This window comes from Lagenorhynchus albirostris, chromosome 13 (assembly GCF_949774975.1).
Source record: "Lagenorhynchus albirostris chromosome 13, mLagAlb1.1, whole genome shotgun sequence".
Classification (NCBI taxonomy): domain Eukaryota; kingdom Metazoa; phylum Chordata; class Mammalia; order Artiodactyla; family Delphinidae; genus Lagenorhynchus; species Lagenorhynchus albirostris.
This window is the reverse complement of record NC_083107.1, coordinates 66,941,963-66,963,449: the sequence shown is the minus strand read 5'-3', so window position 1 is coordinate 66,963,449 and position 21,487 is coordinate 66,941,963. Positions and strand designations below refer to the sequence as shown.

General features: G+C 40.0%; 1 protein-coding gene across 1 annotated transcript in view; it reads left to right on the top strand.

Annotated features, from left to right (window-relative positions):
• WDR43 (WD repeat domain 43) overlaps window positions 1-21,487 on the top strand; it is a 50,407-nt gene that overhangs the window by 2,475 nt on the left and 26,445 nt on the right. The window contains exons 2-4 of the mRNA XM_060168794.1: window positions 4,565-4,702; window positions 8,648-8,769; window positions 21,018-21,138. Of these exons, the coding sequence (XP_060024777.1) occupies window positions 4,565-4,702; window positions 8,648-8,769; window positions 21,018-21,138 (381 nt within the window). The remainder of the gene's footprint in view (window positions 1-4,564; window positions 4,703-8,647; window positions 8,770-21,017; window positions 21,139-21,487) is intronic.

Here is a 21,487-nt window from a genome sequence, read left to right as displayed (position 1 = left end):
CTTCAGTCACAGAATTGAGAGTTGGGAGGATGTGATTTTTAAAGATAGCGGTTGCTACAAATCACTCTTCATTTTCTGCCTTTGTTCCCACGTCCCTGGGTTATGATCCTTGCCACTTAAGTTTTAAGATGCTCTCTTAAGCCCTTATTTTACATGTAAATCAGTTTGTAGGAGTATTCTGCATCTGGTTCAGTAACTGGCAGTTTGCCACCCAAGGACAAAGTTTGGTGACATTACTCTTATCAGTGGAGAAAAATGAGTTGGTGCTGGGTTTCTTGGGTAACAGGAGCTAAAGCAGTGGTTCATAAATTTTTATAAAAATTAGATTGCTTCTTGGTCACAAAATGATTATAATTCTTTGCATTTATGTCACAGTAGGTTTTAGAAGATTTTTGTATATATCATATAGCTGAGCATTTTATTTGGGTGATGGAGCCTGGGGGGAAGAGGACCTCAGATAATGAGAAAAGTGCAAGGAGATGGATTGATGGACTATGCATGGGTGCTGTTTTTAGAGTTCCTCAGGTTTATGTGTGTAAACTGAGGCTGAGATGGTAAATGATATGCCAGAGGCACACAGTAAGTGGCTGAGCTACCCAGGAACTGACCCTGCTATTTCATTGCTCCTTTAATTCCAAACTTTTCAATTTTTCCTTCTCTAACTGCTGTAGAGCCCTGAAGAAACAGACTGGCTACCACAATAAATGCATTTATGTTACTTTGCTGTCACTGTAGTTAAAATGACCCCATATGGCTTAGTGCTTATTAAAGGAGGCACATGGCATTTCAGGCATTGGACAGGGCAAGCACAGCAGCATTAAGGATGTTTCTAGGAAAAATCTGAGCATCCCCAGTCCTAACCCTTAGGGACGCAGCACAGTCCAGTTGTGTTCCTGTATAATGCTCTGTCTTATGGTCTCTCCAGTGTTTAAACTTCAAAAGGCTATGGTTTGCCTAATAAATCTTATTGGCAGAAATAGAAGTTCCTGTGTATTAGAATTTGTTTTTGATGTACATACTGTAGGTAATTACATGTAAAATGCACACATTTTGTTCATTGTTACCTATGAAACTTAGACATTTGCCAGAGTAAGTGACAGTTAAGATAGGCCAAGAAATGGCATAGGAGACTAATTGCAGAGTGAAACTTGAAACTTTGCCGTAATTTTCAGTGACTAGAGGTCAGTATTTTTCACAAATAGGTTTCGAACCATTAGTGGATTGTGAAATAGATTTGGTGGGTTGTGACAGCATTACAATGATGAAGTAGACAATATTAGAGTGTATTTTGCATGGTAAAGGATAAGTTTTTTGGTGAAACTTGTTTCAGCTATATACACATTTTTATGAGTGTGTGTATTGGTTTTCCATGTAAACTCTTTTCTTACTCTGGGATCTTAGTCTAAAGAGTCAGGGCTTAATTGGATGTGCTTTTTCCCTCTGTCTTCACTTCATTTGTACTATGCCTTGCGTTTATAAATCATGCACATTTAGACTCACTCAGCCTTCTGATTGCCTTCTGGATCAAATACTGCTTTCTTGAGACTGCTGTTGGCATTTATTGCTTAGCTCGGTCAGCCCCTCACATTGGAAAAGACTATTTAGTCTAAGTAATAGACCAAATCCTTTTGGTCTTCGTTCCTAGTACTTTCTGGAACTCAGATTTTCTTTTTTTGTTTGTTTTTGTTCTTTTTTTCGGTCACGCCACGAGGCTTGTGGGGTCTTTGTTCCCTGACCAGGGATCGAACCTGGGCCCCTGCAGTGAAAGCGCCAGAGTCCTAACCACTTGACCTCCAGGGAGTTCCCTGGAACTCAGATTTTCTGATTACAGATATATGAACTAAATTTTTAGCCTACCCTATCCATTCACTTTATATATTCACACATCTAATTAATGTGCACATGACATGAAACAAAGCAGTATGACTAAGACATTAAAGAAGAAATACAGACGATTCAGATATACTGTGTCTGAAAGAAGAGGTTTTTGTGGAGAGATCGTATTTGAGGTGGACCTTGAAGCAAGGATCGATTTTTAACCAAATTGATAATTGAGACGGATAGAAAAAGGCCCCTCCCAAAAGAGGAAAAAGCAAATGGGAAAGTGTATTCGTGATTAGGGAGTGCAATGTAAGGATGGAATTGGAAATAAGACTGGAAAAGGTGGTTTGGAGGCAAATTGTGGATGCTTTTGAATGCCAAACAGTTTTGTTTTTGTTTTTTTGGGGGTACGCGGGCCTCCCACTGCTGTGGCCTCTCCCGTGGCGGAGCACAGGCTCCAGACACGCAGGCTCAGTGGCCATGGCTCATGGGCCCAGCCGCTCCGCAGAATGTGGGATCTTCCCGGACCGGGGCACGAACCCGCATCCCCTGCATCGGCAGGTGGACTCTCAACCACTGCACTACCAGGGAAGCCCTACCAAACAGTTTTTTTGATTTACTCTTCTCTGGGGAGTCATTGAAATTTTTGATCACAGAAATAACAGGTTCTGATAGAAAATACCAACAAAAGTCTGTCATAATCTATAATCATCAGTACCACTAAACTCTTGGTTTCAGAAATATTTAGTAATGGGGTAATAGTTAAAATATTGGATTTCACTAAAATGCACATTGGTTATATAAACTTCTTATCTGGTTGATGTCTTACTTTTTTGGACATGCACATCCTGCTGAATGGGAAGTTATTTTTAAAAAATCATCCAACTCGGAGAAAACATACATGAGTCATTAGTTCTTTGAGGTTAATTAATTGGATTATTATTTAGGTTTAGACCAGTGATCCTCAAAATTGGGCATAGATTCTGTGATACTCCTACCACTAGCCTCTGCTTGCTTCTCCTAAAAATAGATTTTGCTGATAGGGAAATCAGGGCTTTGAATATGTTAACGTTTAATTTCTAAAATTTCTTTGTGCTTTTTAATGCAAATTCACATCTGCAGAAAAACATATACATATTTGGACCAGCCTATGTTTCATACGTTAGAAACCTCATTGTAGATAATTTTAATTTGATTTGGGGAAAACCAAGAATAGAAGAAATACTTTCTAGAATCTTTCGGAGGAGAGTTTTCTGATGAGGTAGTAGTAGGTTGGTATAATTTCCTCTATTGTCCTTGCCTGAAATAGGTGTTTATGTCCATAACCTTATGCAGAAACCACATTTGCCCTCTGGAATCATTCAGAGGCGGCTTTAGAAATTCATGTAACTGAAGGTGGGGCCTAGGACATTTCCTGACTAAGAATGTTACTGAGGGGACCATCAGACGTTTTTATACTTTGGCTATTAATTGTGACTTCTCTTTTGAGTTTATTAATGTGGATACATTTCTCAGGACTTGCAAAATGTTCATTATTTTTTCTGTATTTAAAGTTATCTTATTTTTTGTTAAATCTTTTAACTTTTTGTTGACTTAGAGCGTCCAATGAATCAAATTCTTCAAATGTAACATCTCTAGAGGATAACTAAGAGAAAAAAAATGGAACATGTCTTATAAATTTGCTCCTTGATTTTCTTTATGCACTGGTAACATCGTAGTTTTCATTGGTGGTTTTCTGGGTTGGGCAGATTTTATGTATCCTGGGCTGCTTTTTTGTGCTGTGGAGCAAAGATCTTCCACTGTGGAGAAAATGTTCTCTTTTCTGTAATATTGGTCTCTTTTACACTAAAAGAATGGATTTCTCAGAACTTCTTTATGCTAAAACATAGGCTAGCAAGCTTTAATTTTAAAAAATTATAAACATATGGAAGAAAAGTTTCAAAATTATAAATTATTATTCAGCATTATAAACTCTAAAGTAGTACTCTAAAGTTGTGATCAGTTGGTTGTCTTTCTGATGGATAGATGAGCTGTTCGTTTCATTTTTTGAATTAAATCAAAGAAGTCTTGGGCTGTTTGACACTAGATTGAAACTTGTGCCTCTTAAGTCATTAGAATCACGAAGACAACATGGAACTTTCATACTGACCCTTAAAGAGTCACTGGAACAACTTCTTTAGTGTGTGCTTTGCACTGCTGTACGAGTTACAACCATTTTTTGACTCTTAAGTGAGGTAATTGTATGTTTATAGATATAAAAACATTTGAGTCCCTTTTCCTGAAAATGAAGCCAGAATGCAAGGAAAGCTTTTGGGGGAGGTGGGAGGGGGAAAGCATTGGCTGCTTGTGTATGGATCTGTAATCTCTTTGCTTCGGAGTGGAGGCTTCACTTGGACCTGTTGGGAATGGTTGGTTTCCGAGAAGTGGAAGCAGCATTGAGGCTGTTCGGACTTGTTAAGAGTAGAATACTACCAAGAGCATACCCAGTTATCCTATTTGCCTTCCTTTCAGAGAGGTAGGAGATGGGGACAGAATATTACGAGTTCTTTCCATTGGAGTAATTATTTTCTAAGTAGTGAGAAAGAAATCATCTGAGAGCAAATCACATCTCCACTTTAAAAAAAAATTTTCTTAGAAGCAGTCACATTCATTTGTGGGCTAGTGGGCATTTGCATTTATGCATTAATGATGTTTCAGTGTTTGAAATAATAAAGTAAAAAATTGTTTTTTCTTTTTTTTCCAGGAAGGTCCACAGAGGAAAAAAAGGAAATCAGAAGCTATAGGGACAAGTAACCAGGTTGACTTGTTGGCTCTTGGTACAGCAGTTGGTAGTATTTTACTATACAGTACAGTAAAAGGAGAATTACACAGTAAATTGATAGTAAGTATGTGTGTGTGTGTGTATATTATATAAAAGAGCGATGACAGGAAACTGATTATTAGAGACTTATTAAAAACAAAGCAGCTCAGGATATGCTATAGGATCTGCAGTATGGGGGCATTTTTCTGCCCTTTCCATATTTAAAATTTTGAACAGTAATATTTGTTAAAGCTGTGATAGGTAACTTAGTCATTATTATAGGTCAGGATATGAAGAGTGTGAAGAACTATTGACTAGGCTTAAAATAAGAAAGGGTAGAAAGAATTCTGAGTATCACAGACAGCAGCTGCAGAAGGAGCGCACCACCTCCAGGGCAAGGGAACGAGGGAGGTGGTGGAATTATTGCTGAAACTCAGACCTTTGAGAAGCAGGTATTGCTCTCTGTGCTGATGTCTCTTGAGGGAGAGTGGCCCCATAGACTTAAGGTCCAGACCTCTGAGGAGGGGGTTTTAGCTGACTGCTGGTGTCTCTGGTTCTCCAGGTGTTGAAAAAACTGCATATTGGGTTCAGCTGCTGCCAAAAGGATTGCCCCTGCTGGGGTGAAGAAATGTTGGGGTGATGCAAACTGGGAGACAGGAAGGAACACCTCCGTTGTTCCTACTCCAGCCTTGTCTCCCTCCTGCACCCTTATTGGGGGAGCCTACTAACGATCCAGCTGGCAAAGCAGAAATGGGGTTTGCAGAGTCCCAGCCCCAGCGTCCAGAGCAGAGAAGTGAGGGCTTGGTGCTGCAAGACAGTAACTTAACTGGCATAATGTATTTCAGACAGTGTCTACTACAGTATGTTTTTGGTGTTCACTTAACTCCTGTCTGTATATAGGCATGCTTTCTGTATATATGAATAAAAGACTGTTTTCTCTTTTAAGTAACATCTATCCATAGACAATTTGGAACTACCTGAAGTTGAAAAGGGAAAACAATTATACCTAAGTTTATCACCGAGAGAACCTCTTTTGATAGATTGCATATTTCTTTGCTTTATGCATATGTTTAAAAAATACAGTTGGGTTCTGTCTATCTATTTTGTATTCTGATATTTTCCTTTAAATTACAACATGAGTAATTTTCGTATTTGTCGAGAACTAGTTATAAACGTTTTCAGTGACTGCATAAAATCCTGTAAATGGGGTAGTCCATTGGTGGTTTAACTCTTACTGACTATTTAGGTAGTTTCCGATTTTTTTGTTATAAAACTCTTTTCTTCTTACACGGGTTCCCAGAATTACTAACCTGTAATTAATGAGTCAAAGGTGTGAGTGTTAAGCCTTTTTATACATAGTATAACAATTTTCTGAAAGCTTTTCTAATTTGTACTTGTATCAGCAGTGGAAGGACGGTACATGTATTTCAGTAGTGTTTTTGCCATCGTTGATTATTCCATTAAAACAGCAGTAAGGCTAACAAAAAAAACCCAGCTAATTTGATAGGTGAAAATTTTTATCTGATTTTATATCTGCATTTAAAAATATATCACTTGTTGGGACTTACCTGGTGGTGCAGTGGTTAAGAATCCGCCTGCCAATGCAGGGGACATGGCTTCGAGCCCTGGTCCGGGAAGATCCCACATGCCGCGGAGCAACTAAGCCTGTGCACCACAACTACTGAGCCTGCCCTCTGGAGCCCGTGAGCCACAACTACTGAGCCCGCATGCCACAACTACTGAAGCCCACGTGCCTAGAGCCCATGCTCTGCAACAAGAGAAGCCACCGCAATGAGAAGCCCGCGCACAGCAACGAAGAGTAGCCCCCGCTCGCCGGAACTAGAGAAAGCCCGCACGCAGCAATGAAGACCTAATGCAGCCAAAAATAAATAAATAAATTTATTTAAAAAATAAAAATAAATCACTTATTTTTATATTAAAGATTATAAAAATAATATACAACTGAAAAAAATTTAAAGCATTCAGAGGTATATGTAAAGGAAATCTCCCTTTATTCCTCCTTCCTCCAAGTTGAGTGTGGTCCTCGTGGGCTTTTACCCCACTATAGTTTGGGTCCCATCCTTTGATTTGGTCAGTTTTCTGTGGTCAGTACGTACCTAGTATCTGGTGCACTGTGATAGCTGCTTTACTCAGTTACTGTGGCTGCAGACATGATGCTGATGGAGCCTAGAACTCCTTTTTAGATCAATTTGATACCTCCCAGGATTATATATAAATCTTTAATGGGGAATGAGTTTATTAGAAAGGAACCAAGAGGGTCAGGGCAAGGAGTGTTGGGATGACGTGGTGAGGTAGAAAGGGCCCAGGCTTTGGAACTAGTCTATTCTGAGGTTGAATCCTGCTAGTTATATGATCAAGGATAAGTAATATAACTTCTCATCTCTTCAGTATTATATAACCTACGTTGCATGACTTTGAGATTTAGACATAATTATATATTGAAAGTGCCTAGTGTAGTGCCTGGCGTGTAATTGGTATTGAGTAAATGTTTGTTGAATGAGTAACTAATGAATGAGTGGACACTTGCTAGATTGCTTTCCAAAAAGGTACGCTAGCCCCTAGCAACGTATGATAGTGCCCTGTAATCTTACCAGGGTGGATATTATAATGCTAAACAAATTGGTAGATGAACAGACTAAAAATGTCACTTTGTTTTGCTTTGTATCTCTTGAATTACTATTAAAAATTTTCTTACTGAATTCTTTCTATGGAATTTATCTGTTCATATCCTTTGTTCAGTTCTTTGTGTGTGTGGCTCTAATGTAGGACTTAGTTCTTTGAGTAGATAGCTCGTAGGAAGGAAGGGAAGTAACTGAACTTAGCATTTAAAAATATTTTTCTTTTGGATTTCCCTGGTGGCGCAGTGGTTAAGAATCCGCCTGCCAATGCAGGGGACACGGGTTCAAGCGCTAGTCCGGGAAGATCCCACATGCCACGGAGCAGCTAAGCCCGTGTGCCACAACTACGGAACCTGTGTTCTAGAGCCTGCGAGCCACAACTACTGAGCCGTGCACCACAACTACTGAAAGCCTACGCTCCTAGATCCCATGCTCCGCAACAAGAGAAGCTGCTGCAATGAGAAGCCCGTGCGCCGCAACGGAGAGTAGACCCTGCTCACCACAACTAGAGAAAGCCCACGCACAGCAACAAAGACCCAACGCAGCCAAAAAATATTTTTGAAAAATATTTTTCTTTTGAGATGGGAGCAATCTGTATGATGGAAGTAGTGATTTTGAGTTTTAACTTTTATGCTTAGATGTGTACACAGTGGTGACTCATTGTATGTATATTTAATGTGAATTCAGATGGAAAGAATGAAAACAATAATTGCTCACAGCGTAGGTGACTTAGCACCTTAATTCTGCTGAATGAGCTTGTCCTGGAATGTGTGTGAGACAGGAGACTTGAATTTGCTCTTTCCCAGTTGATTTCTCCATTCCTGTGTGCCTCTGAGTGAGCCAGCATCTTGCTGTGCTGAGTGTGTTTAAAGTTTCATATGGTATGAGCTGCAACACAAGGAAACATTTAGTGTTTCCCTGAAGGAACATTGATTTTTAAAGTTGAGAGATAGTTTTGGTATAAAGGGATTTTCAAGGATAGTTTTAACTAGACATGCTTTTAAACCCTTTAAGATTTGACTTTATTAGTTCACTCAAGTGTCCCAAACTTTTTGCCACTGTACATGAAGCATTTTATCATGCTTAGTGCTGGCGTTCCTGTCAAAAGCAGGTGGCATTTAGGACTAGTGTCCTTTGACGTATGATGTAGAAGTATGTTTTTCCAGCAGAGGAGAAGGGAAAGTAAACATTTGATAAAGTTACAGAAGATTTATCTCATTTTTGATATTGGAAATGGATAGGTGCATTTTAGTTAGGTTAATGGGTAGGCTTTTTTAGTTAGATTAAGGCCTAACATTTTAGTTAAGTGTTTAGTAATGATTCTAGGGTGCATATTGTCATAACAGATGAACTTTATTTTTTTTCTTTTAATTTTTTAAATCTGCAGAGTGGTGGACATGACAACAAAGTCAATTGCATACAGTGGCATCAAGACAATGGCTGTTTGTATAGTTGTTCAGATGACAAACATATTGTGGAATGGAACACACAGACGTGCAAAGTAAAGTGGTGAGTAACATTGATGGTTCTGGGGTAACTTGGTTACTGTTTGGGAATGCTTTAGAGTTTGACAAATCAAGACTATATTCTTGATGTAAGTAAAGTTTGATATTGGACACGGTGGGGAATGTAGACACTAGTAAGGTTACAGACTGTTCTCAAGGAACATTTAATCAAATTGGACATGGAAGATTTTAACAGAAAAGTTAAATAATGGTACAAGAGTAAAATAACTGCACAAGAGATGCCATAAGGTAGCAAGTAATTACTGGTCAAATGATTAGGATAGTGTTGGGAAGGCCTGGTGGAAGAGAAGGGTTTTCAACTGGGTCTTCTAGGAGAGGTAAGATTTGGAAAGAAGAGGGTGGGAGGATCCTTTTGAGGGTGGGGATGTGGCAGGAACAAAGGCTAGGCGAAAGGGAAGTTAACGATTTACTTGGAACCCAGTAGAGGCATTTAGAGGAGGCCCATATTAGGGAATAATGGTTGGTGGAGGATATGAGCCAAAGTAGCTTATAAGAGAGTCTGGCCTTAAGTGTCATAGATAAAAATCTCAGACAGCTCTTCTAGTTCAAGCACCTAATCCTGTGATTGACTGCATAGTAGATGCTCAATGAATGTGGACAGTTGAATGCGGTTGAACTTATGTGGATGAGGACCCTAAGGAGGATAATGTTGCCCATGGTCTTACAGCTAATAAGTGGCAGGGAAGTTCTAATCTTGCTGTTTTGAATTCTGGCACAGTGTTTTTCTACTGTAGTCAAACTTCTTTGGTGGAGTTTAGATTCTGTTTGGTAAGCATGAGACACTGAAGGTCAATGTCTTGGGAACAGAGTAACCAAAATAATGCTCTAGGAAGAAAATTTGCTAGCATTGTGTAAAATATATGGGAAGGAGCTAGTGCACAGGCAGAGAAACTAGATCCCGGGTGGTGGTTGTAATAGTCCGGGTGTAGGATGGTAAGAGTGGGAAGAAAGAATGGAAAAGGTACCAACAAAGAAGAATCTTGGGTAGGATTGGGGGAGGGGGTGCTATTGAGTGAAGAAAGGAGTTAAATAAAATGTAACTAAGTTTACAGCTTTCTGAACTTACTAGGTGTCTAGTGGTGCAGTTAATAGAAACTCAGAAGAGGGAAGTGGTTTTAGAGTTTTTAAGCAAATGGAATTTGAAGTAACACATGAAAGGCAAGACCCAGCAGAAGGGGTGGTGATAGAGGCTTAGAATTTTAAGGAGGGTTTGGGGCTGGAGGGGCAGAGAATAATCATTTGCCTAGAGGTTCAGTAAGTTCATTCCATTTACCTGCGGTGGTAGTTTCCATACTCATAGTTGTAAAGAGACGCCTGTGGAGATTCTCATCCACTAGGTCAGGGGTGGGGCCCATGCAGCTGTACTTTTTTTTTTTTTTTTTTTGCAGTACACGGGCCTCTCACTGTTGTGGCCTCTCCTGTTGCGGAGCACAGGCTCCGGACGCGCAGGCTCAGCGGCCATGGCTCACGGGCCCAGCCGCTCCGTGGCATGTGGGATCCTCCCGGACTGGGGCACAAACCCCTGTCCCCTGCATCGGCAGGCGGACTCTCAACCACTGTGCCACCAGGGAAGCCCGCAGCTGTACTTTTTAAATGCTGTCTGGATGAGAGTTCACCAAGTCACATTCTTCACATAGGGACTAATAATGTTCAAGGCACTGTTCAACATATTATACACAGTATTGTGTTTGTAACACTGCGAGGTGGTCTCCATCCCTGTTTTACAGTTAAGAAATAGGTTGAATCACAGCCTGAGCTTTCATCCAAACTGTGCTGTCTCATACAATATTTTGTTTCCAGTTTCATTCTTGGCATTCTTATGCTATAGGTAACTGAGTTTATTTTCCATTTTAGGTATTATCTGTTGATTTCCTACTATAGAGGATGAGGATTTAGTTCTTAGCCTCTACCTTTTTCTGTCCCCATTTTCCCGATATTGTAATGTCACACTTTGATTAAGCAGTATTCATTGTTCACATTATGCCTAATTAACTATTGTTACAAATGAGACTTGGACTGTACTGTTTATATTCTGGCACAGAATTTTGCTTTTCTTGGGGTTTATAATTGCTTTATTGTTCATTTGCTTAGTTTTGTATATACCTGTCATTAGTTCAGTCTCATTCCTGCAATAGTGTAAATCTCATTTATTTTCAGACACATCAGTTAATCAGTTATTTAATCTTTGGAGGCTTCCCTCCAGTTTCATTTATTTCTTGGAGGACTTCTCTGCCTTCTTCCAGTGATTATCCTGAGATTTCCTTTCATCATCTTGAAAATTCTCTTGCCGGATGGAGCCTCTGTTTCCTGGATCCCATTTTTCTCTTTGTTGGTTTATTCCTTCTTTTTGGTGACACACACAAATTGGTAGCTTCCTGGAAGACAAGCAAAATCTCAATTGATAATTTGAAGATACAGACTTTTGGGTTGGAAATAATTCCCCTCAGGATTTTTTTTAAATTATTTATTTATTTATTTTTGGCTGCGTTGGGTCTTCGTTGCTGCGCGCAGGCTTTCTCTAGTTGGCGAGCAGGTGGTTACTCTTCGTTGCGGTGCGCAGGCTTCTCATTGCAGTGCCTTCTCTTGTTGCGGAGTACGGGCTCTAGGCGCTTGGGCTTCAGTAGTTGTGGCTCGCGGGCTCTAGAGCGCAGGCTCAGTAGTTGTGGTGCATGGGCTTAGTTGTCCTCTGCATGTGTGATCTTCCCAGACCAGAGCTCGAACCCGTGTCCCCTGCATCAGCAGGTGGATTCTTAACCACTGCGCCACCAGGGAAGCCCTCCCCTCAGGATTTTGAAGCATTGGTTCGTTGGTTTTATGGCTTTCATTGTTCATTATTTTTATATTTTAAAATATCCTGTGCTTTTTTTTCTTCAGTCAATGAATTATGTTGGCACTTGAGGGACCTTTTAGCCTGGGAATTCATGTTCTGCGTTCTTCTCATACTGTGTATTTGATAATTTCATTCCTTCTCTTTTCTTTGATCTTTCTCTTATACTACATACTGTTACTTAGGTGTTATATCTCCTGGACTAATCCTTTTGGTCTCTTACCTTATTTTCATTTTCTCTTTTGTCTTTTTCTTCTGTTACCTGGGAAATTGCTTCAATTTCACCTTCTAAATCTTGTATTGAATTTTTAAGTTTCTCTAAATTTTTAACTTCTGGGAGCTGTTTTTCGTTCTTTGAGTATTTCTTTTTTGTTGTGTCATGTTTCTGTCATGTGTATAATATTTTTTAACTCTCTGAAGATATTATAGGATTTAAACTTTTTTACTTTTCGTCATCTCCCTCTTGAGAATGTGTTTTGATTTTTGTTTGATTTTGGTTTCTTTCATATTAAAGGCATTCTTCAAGTGACTGGAGATCCTCGGCTGCCTGTTGTTTTTCGAAAATGAAACATTGAAAAGCTGATTGGAAAGCCATTGTGGGTGTGTGGCTCAGTTGCTGGGCTTCATTTGTAGAGTGATTGGGAGGCCTTCAGTATCAGGATGTGTAGGTCATTCCTCTGGAACCTGTCGCATTTCCCAGAGAGGAATCTTCTGATCTAGTGCTTTTCAAGCTTTAATGTGCACATATGTTATGTGTGTTTACAGATCTGATTTAGTAGGTCTAGGTTGGGGCTTGGGAATTCTAACAAGTTCTCAGTTTCTGCTGATGGAGGAGGGTTGCACAAGTAACAGGGGACAGGGGTGTGGTGGTTTTGGCTCTGTGCTGGCCTTTTCAGTGCTCAGTGGCGAAATAGATTCAGGAAGCTTGTCAGGATGGTGATCATGTCTTTTTTTTAAAAGTGTGTCAATTCAGTGAGTAGATGTTGAATAAGGAATACAGGTGAGTGTTGAAGCTCTGGGAATTGGTGAGAAATTGTCAAGAATGTTAGGAACCAATGAGGGTAAAGGAAAAGTTTTCATACATTATTGTTGCATTTCCTTGATTACTGGTGAGGTTGGGTGTTTTCATGTTTATTGACAGTTGTGTTTCTTCTATGAATTGCTTGTTTATATATCCTTTGTCTATTTTTATTTTGAGTTTTTTTTTAAACTCAAGGAGTTCTTTCTTGAATACAAAGAGCTATTTATGTATTCTGAGTATTCTTTGCCTATATATTTTTTCTCTTTTTTAATAGGTCTTTATTGGAGTATAATTACTTTACAATACTGTGTTAGTTTCTGTTGCACAACAAAGCTAATCAGCCATATACATACACATGTCCCCATGTCCCCTCCCTCTTGAGCCTCCCTCCCATCCTCCCTATCCCACCCCTCTAGGTCATCACAAAGCACCAAGCCGATCTCCCTGTGCTATGCTGCTGCTTCCCACCAGCCAACTATTTTACATTTGGTAGTGTATGTATGTTGATGCTACTCTCACTTCGCCCCAGCTTCACCCTCCTACCCCATGTCCTGAAGTCCATTTTCTATGTCTTATCTCTTTATTCCTTTCCTGCAACTAGGTTCATCAGTACAACTTTTTTTTAGATTCCATATATATGTGTTAGCATACGGTATTTGTTTTTCTCTTTCTGACTTACTTCACTCTGTATGAGAGACTCTAGGTCCATCCACCTCACTACAAGTAACTCAATTTCGTTTCTTTTTATGGCTGAGTCTTTACCCGATCATCTGTCGATGGACATTTAGGTTGGTTCTATGTCCTAGCTATGGTAAATAGTGCTGCAGTGAACATTGTGGTACATGTCTCTTTGAATTATGGTTTTCTCAGGGTATATGCCCAGTAGTGGGATTGCTGGATCATATGGTAGTTCTATTTTTAGTTTTTTAAGAAACCTCCATAGTGTTTTCCATAGTGGTTGTATCAGTTTACATCCCCACCAACAGTGCAGGAGGGTTCCCTTTTCACCACACCCTTTCCAGCATTTATTGTTTCTAGATTTTTTGATAATGGCCATTCTGGACAGCATGAGGTGTTACCTCATTGTAGTTTTGATTTGCATTTCTCTGATAATTAGTGATGTTGAGAATCTTTTCATGTGCCTCTTGGCCATCTGTATGTCTTCCTTGGTGAAATGTCTATTTAGGTCTTCTGCCCATTTTTTAACTGGATTGTTTGTGTTTTTGATATTGAGCTCCATGAGCTGTTTGTATATTTTGGATATTAATCCCTTGTCCGTTGTTTCATTTGCAAATATTTTCTCCATTCTGAGGGTTGTCTTTTTGTCTTGTTCATGGTTTCTGTTGCTGTGCAAAAGCTTTTAGGTTTAATTAAGTCCCATTTGTTTATTTTTGTTTTTATTTCCATTACTCTAGGAGGTTGGTCAAAAAAGAACTTGCTGTGGTTCATGTCAGAGTGTTTTTCCTATGTTTTCCTCTAAGAGTTTTATAGTGTCTGGTCTTACATTTAAGTCTTTAATCCATTTGGAGTTTATTTTTGTGTATTGTGTTAGGTAGTGTTCTGATTTCATTCTTTTACATGTAGCTGTCTAGTTTTCCCAGCACCACTTATTGAAGAGGCTGTCTTTTCTCCATTGTGTGTTCTTACCTCCTTTGTTGTAAATTAGGTGCCCATATGTGCATGGTTTTATCTCTAGGTATTCTGTCTTGTACCATTGATATATATTTCTGTTTTTGTGCCAGTACCATACTGTTTTGATTACTGTAGCTTTGTGGTGTAGTTTGAAGTTGGGGAGGCTCATTCCTCCAACTCCATTTTTCTTTCTCAAGATTGCTTTGGCTATTCAGGGTCTTTTGTGTTTCCATACAAATTATAAAATTTTTTGTTCTAATTCTGTGAAGAATGCCATTGGTAGTTTGATAGGGATTGCACTGAATCTGTAGATTGCTTTGGGTAGTATAGTCATTTTCACAATATTGATTCTTCCAGTCCAAGGACACAGTACTTCTCCATCTGTTTATGTCATCTTTGATTTCTTTCGTCAGTGTTTTATAGTTTTTGGAGTACAAGTTTTTCGCCTCCTCAGGCAGGTTTATTCCTAGGTATTTTATTCTTTTCGTTGCAGTGGTAAATGGGAGTGTTTCCTTACTTTCTCTTTCTGATATTTTGTTGTTGGTTTATAGGAATGCAAGAGATTTCTGCATTTATTTTGTATCCTGCAACCTTACCAAATTCATTGATTAGTTCTAGTAGTTTTCTGGTGCCATCTTTAGGATTTTCTATGTATAGTATCATGTCATCGGCAAACAGTGACAGTTTTACTTCTTTTCCAATTTATATTCCTTTTATTTCTTTTTCTTCTCTGATTTCTGTGGCTAGGACTTCCAAAACTATGTTGAATAAGAGCAGTGAGAGTGGACATCCTTGTCTTGTTCCTGATCTTAGTGGTCGCTTTCAGTTTTTCACCATTGACTGATGCTTTCTGTGAGTTTGTCTTATGTGGCCTTTATTATATTGAGGTAGGTTCCTCTATGCCCATTTTCTGGAGAGTTTATCATAAATCAGTGTTGAATTTTGTCAAGCTTTTTCTGCATCTATTGAGATGATCATATGGTTTTTATTCCTTAATTTGTTAATGTGGTGTATCACATTGATTGATTTGCGTGTATTGACGAATCCTTTCATCCTGGGATAAATCCCACTTGATCATGGTGTATGATCCTTTTTTAATGTGCTGTTGGATTCTCTTTGCTAGTATTTTGTTCAGGATTTTTGCATCTATGTTCATCAGTGATATTGGTCTATAGTTTTCTTTTTTTGTAGTATCTTTGTCTGGTTTTGGTATCAGGGTGATGGTGGCCTCATAGAATGAGTTTGGGAGTGTTCCTTCCTCTGCAATTTTTTGGAAGAGTTTGAGAAGGATGTGTGTTAGCTCTTCTGTAAATGTTTGATAGAATTCACCTGTGAAGCCATCTGGTCCTGGACTTTTGTTTGTTGGAAGATTTTTAATTACGCTTTCAATTTCATTACTTGTGATAAGTCTGTGTAGATTTTTTAATTCTTCCTGGTTCAGTCTTGGAAAATTGTACCTTTCCAAGAATTTGTCCATTTCTTCATGGTTGTCCGTTTTATTGGCATATAGTTGTTTGTAGTAGTCTCTTATAATCCTTTGTATTTCTGCAGTATCAGTTGTGATTTCTCCTTTTTCATTTCTAATTTTATTGATTTGCGTCCTCTCCCTTTTTTTCTTGATGAGTCTGGCTAAGGGTTTATCAATTTTGTTTATCTTCTCAAAGAACCAGGTTTTAGTTTTATTGATCTTTGCTATTGTTTTCTTTGATTCTATCTGCTCTGATCTTTATGATTTCTTTCCTTCTACTGACTTTGGGTTTTCTTTGTTCTTCTTACTCTAGTTGTTTTAAGTGTGGGGTTAGATTGTTTATTTGAGATTTTTCTTGTTTCTTGAGGTGAGATTGTATTGCTATAACCTTCCCTCTTAGAACTGCTTTTGCTGTGCCCCATAGGTTTTGGGTCATCGTGTTTTCATTGTCATTTGTTTCCATGTTTTTTTTGTTTTGTTTTGTTTTTGCGGTACGCGGGCCTCTCACTGTTGTGGCCTCTCCCGTTGTGGAGCACAGGCTCCGGAAGCGCAGGCTCAGCGGCCATGGCTTACAGGCCGAGCCGCTCCGCGGCATGTGGGATCTTCCCAGACTGCGGCACGAACCCATGTCCCCTGCATTGGCAGGCGGACTCTCAACCACTGTGCCACCAGGGAAGCCCTGTTTCCATTTTTTTTTTTTTTATATCTTCTTTGATTTCTTCAGTGATCTCTTGGTTGTTTAGTAGCGCACTGTTTAGCCTCCATGTATTTGTGTTTTTTACAGTTATTTTCCTGTAATTGATTTCTAGTCTCATAGCATTGTGGTCAGAAAAGATACTGTGTACGATTTCAGTTTTCTCAAATTTTCTGAGGCTTGATTTGTGACCCAAGATGTGATCTATCCTGGAGAATGTTCCATGTGCACATGAGAAGAAAGTGTATTCTGCCACTTTTGGGTGGAATGTGCTATAAATATCAATTAGATCTATCTGGTTTATTGTGTCATTTAAAGCATGTGTTTCCTTATATCTTTTCTGTTTGGATGATCTGTCCATTGGTGTAAGTGGGGTGTTAAAGTCCCCCCTCCTGTTATTTGTTACTGTCAGTTTCTCCTTTCATGGTTGTTAGCATTTGCCTTATATATTGAGGTGCTCCTATATGTTGGGTGCATAAACATTTATAATTGTTATATCTTCTTCTTGGATTGATCCTTTGACCATTATGTAGTGTCCCTTCTTATCTTTTTAACAGTCTTTATTTTAGAGTCTATTTTATCTGATATGAGTATTGCTACTCCACCTTTCTTTTGATTTCCATTTGTGTGGAATATCTTTTTCCATCCCTTCACTTTCAGTCTGTATGTGCCCCTAGATCTGAAGTGGGTCTCTTGTAGACAGCATATATATGGGTCTTGTTTTGTATACATTCAGCCAGTCTGTGTCTTTTGGTTGGGGCATTTAATCCATTTACATTCAAGGTTATTATTGATACGTATGTTCCTATTACCATTTTCTTAATTGTTTTGGGTTTGTTTTTGTGGGTCTTCTTCTCCTGTGTTTCCCGCTTAGAGAAGTTTCTTTAGCGTGTGTTGTAAAGCTGCTTTGGTGGTGCTGAATTCTTTTACCTTTTGCTTGTCTGAAAAGCTCTTGACTTCTCCATGGAATCTGAATGAGATCCTTGCTGGGTAGAGTAATCTTAGCTGTAGGATTTTCTCTTTCATCACTTTAAGTATATCCTGCCACTCCCTTGTGGCCTGCAGCGTTTCCACTGAAAAATCAGCTGATAACCTTATGGGGATTCCTTTGTATGTTATTTTTTGTTTTTCCCTTAGTGTTTTTAATATTTTTTCTTTGAATTTAATATTTGTTACTTTGATTACTGTGTGTCTTGGTGTGTTTTTCCTAGGGTTTTTCCTATATGGGACTCCCTGTGCTTCCTGGACTTGGGTGACTATTTCCTTTCCCATGCTAGGGAAGTTTTCCACTATAATCTCTTCAAATAATTTCTGACCCTTTCTTTTTGTCGTCTTCTTCTGGGACCCCTATAATTTGAATGTTGGTACGTTTAGTGTTGTCCCAGCGGTCTCTGAAATTGTCTTCAGTTCTTTCATTCTCTTTATTCTGCTCCTCAACAGTTATTTCTACCATTTTGTCTTCCAGCTCACTTATTTGTTCTTCTGCCTCAGTTATTCTGTTATTGATTCCTTCTAGTGTATTTTTCATTTCAGCTATTATGTTGTTCATCTCTGTTTGTTTTTTAGTTTTCTAGATTTTTGTTATAAACATTTCTTGTATTTTCTCAATCTGTGCCTCCATTCTATTTCTGAGATTCAAGGTCATCTTTACTATCATTACTCTGAATACTTTTTCAGTAGATTGTTTATTTCCTCTTCATTTATTTGGTCTTGTAGGTTTTTACTTGCTCCTTCATCTGTGACTTTTTTTTTTTTTTAATGAGTGGGATTGTGTTCCTGTCTTACTGGTTGTTTGGCCTGAGGTTTCCAACTCAGGGGTTTGTAGGCTATTGGGTAGAGCTGGGTCTTGGTGCTGAGATGAGGACCTCTGTGAGACTTCACTCCAATGAATATTCCCTGGGGTCCCAGGTTCTCTGTTAGTCCAGTGGTTAAGACTCGGAGCTCCCACCGCAGGAGCTTCGGCCTGACCCCAGGCTTGTGAACCAAGATTCTGCAAGCTGCCTGGGGCGGGAAAAAGAAAAAAAAGGGAACAATAACAAAGTAAAAAATAAAATTAGACTAGGAAACTAACATTATGTTAGAAAGAATATAAAAGATGAATCAAAAACCAGAAGGGACATCAATACCACAGTAGTAAAAAGAAGGAGGGAAAAAGAAAGGGGTGGGGGGAAGGCCTTGGCTGTAGAGGGTGGGACCTAAGCAAGGGCAGGGTTTGGGTGCTGGGCGGGGCCAATGCTCAGGTCCCACAGGGCTGGAAAAGGCCCTGGGGGCTGTGGGGGTTGGGGCTTGGCCTCAGAGGGCAGGGGACCTCACCTGGGAGCCCAGCAGGCCTCCTGGGCTCAAGAGGGCACACGCCCTCCTCTCCTGCTCTTCTGGTCTGGGAAGGCCCCTCCCGCCTGCCTCTCCTGTTCTCCCCTCAGCCTCCTTCCTATGCCCCCAAGGACCCAGGAGACCTAGAGGGAGCTTTGGAGGTGGGGGTACCAGCCTGGGAGCTCAGCAGACTGCTCTGCCCGAGTGGGCCAGGCGATCGCCCTCTGCTTCTCTCTGACTCTTCCCCGAGAGTCCCTCCCGCCTGCCTGTTGATCCCCCCGGCCTCAGGGGTGCCGATCCTGTCTGGCCTCCACTTCTCCCCCACGCAGTCCTACTGCGTCCTACCGGTTCACCTTGGGGTTCCTCCCTTCCCCTTGGGTGTCAGAGTCCCCCACCAGCGGCCATTAGGCGCTCTAGTTGTGGGGAGAAGCTAACTCCATGTCTTTCCACACCGCCATCTTGACTCCGCCTCCACACTCTTCGCCTGTATATTTTTGATATTTTTCTCCTAGCCTTTTGCTTTTAATTTTATGACTTATTTTGTAGTACAGAGTTTTATTTAATTAAACTTGATTATTTTTTTCCTTTGTGATTCTTTGTTTGTAATTGCTTTGGAAGGCTTTTCCTAACCCCATGATTATAAAAACTTTCTCGTAAGTATTTTTTTTTTTTTTTTTTTTCCGGTACGCGGGCCTCTCAGTGTTGTGGCCTCTCCCATTGTGGAGCACAGGCTCCGGACGCGCAGGCCCAGCGACCATGGCTCACTGGCCCAGCCACTCCGCGGCATGTGGGATCTTCCCAGACTGGGGCACGAACCCGTGTCCCCTGCATCGGCAGGCGGGCTCTCAACCACTGTGCCACCAGGAAGCCCCAGTATTTTTTTAATACTTTTAATCAGTTAGTTTTGGTTTAATTTATTAAGTTTAGTGTGTATGTAATATAAGACAGGAATCTAATTTTGTTTTTCCAAATGAGTAATTTGACATATTCCAATGTGACTGGCAGAGCAATATGTTTTCTTCCACTTTAGAACTAACCTTTTTTCGTAAGAAGATTGCTCCTGTTACTTCTGTTTTTTGTTTTTAAATTAATTTATTTTTGGCTGCACTGGCTCTTTGTTGCTGCACATGGGCTTTCTCTAGTTGCAGCGAGCAGGGGCTAGTCTTCGTTGCGGTGTGTGGCTTCTCACTGCGGTGGCTTCTCGTTGTGTAGCATGGGCTCTAGGCACATGCGCTTCAGTAGTTGTGGCTCACAGGCTCTAGAGTGCAGTCTTAGCAGTTGTGGTGCACAGGCTTAGTTGCTCCATGCCATGTGGGATCTTCCTGGACCAGGGCTTGAACCCGTGTCCCCTGCATTGGTAGGCGGATTCTTAACCACTGTGCCACCAGGGAAGCCGTGCTACTGTTACTTCTTGATTTTATAAGTGAATAGCCAAGCCAGGCTCCTTGTTGCTTATAAATAGCATTAACGTATGCAACCGCCTACAAAGATTCTTGCTGTTAATCATATTTGTGGTATTAGAAAGGGATCATTTTACCTAATTTATTTTATTTTATCAGCTAGGGGCATATATTTGTGGATTTGGGGTAGAAATAATCTTTTTGTACTGTAGGTTGAGAGATCATTTGTGTTACTAAGTAAACTAAGTTCTCAACCTTCCAGAGAATGCAGGAACTATGGAGGGGATAGGATGGGTTCTACTTAGAGGTCCAGCCAGCATGGTAGTTTCCTGGGCATTAACAGGATCACCATGGATCACAGGAGACACAGCTACCCATTTTACATTCTTATAACTCTTACTAACCCATTTCCTGGTACCTCTTAAGATTCTCTGTCCTATTGGGGAAGCATTACCTTGGTGATATGTCCAAGGTTGGTTACCTGAGTCAGGATTTTAGGGAATGCAGTTTGGCATAGAACCTTGAGTGGTATTTTTTTTTTTTCTCTCTAGTTGCGGAAAGCTGGGGCTACTCTTTGTTGTGGTGCATGGGCTTCTCATTACGGTGGCTTCTCTTGTTGCAGAGCATGGGCTCTAGGCGCGCAGGCTTCAGTAGTTGTGGCGCATGGGCTTAGTTGCCCCATGGCATGTGGGATCTTCCTGGACCAGGGCTCGAACTCGTGTACCCCCGCATTGGCAGGCGGATCCTTAACCACTGCGCCACCAGGGAAGCCCCTTGAGTGGTATTTTTAATGCCTAGTTTGCCTTTTGTTTTCTTTTTACTTTGAGTAAAGTTTCCTCCCCATTCATTGAGATGTTTTTATTTCTCTTCACAATACAGCAAATGGAAAGGTGATAATAGCAGCGTCAGTTCCCTGTGTATCAGCCCAGATGGAAAGATGTTGCTTTCAGCTGGTCGAACAATCAAACTATGGGTTTTGGAGACCAAAGAAGTCTACAGAGTGAGTGAATCAAATTAGTTGTAAGCATAACAGTTGTCTAGAGTAAGTATGGAGAAAGGCAGAAGTCTGAGCCAAAGAATATTGTTTTAAGAATACAGATGTGTTATTTTCAAGCATATGAAATAGTACAATTAATAGACAAAAGTAGTCCTCCAAATCTGTTAAATAGATGAGACATGTCCTTTTTGCATGCATTGGAAGAATGAATGTAAATGGAAAATGAAATGAGTGGAATTTGAATTAAGTATCTTACTCTCTTCAATAATAATATAATTATATAATAATGATAGTAACTTTTATTTCTAGCTTGCATCCAGCATTTGGTATATTACTGTATTTAGCGGTGGAG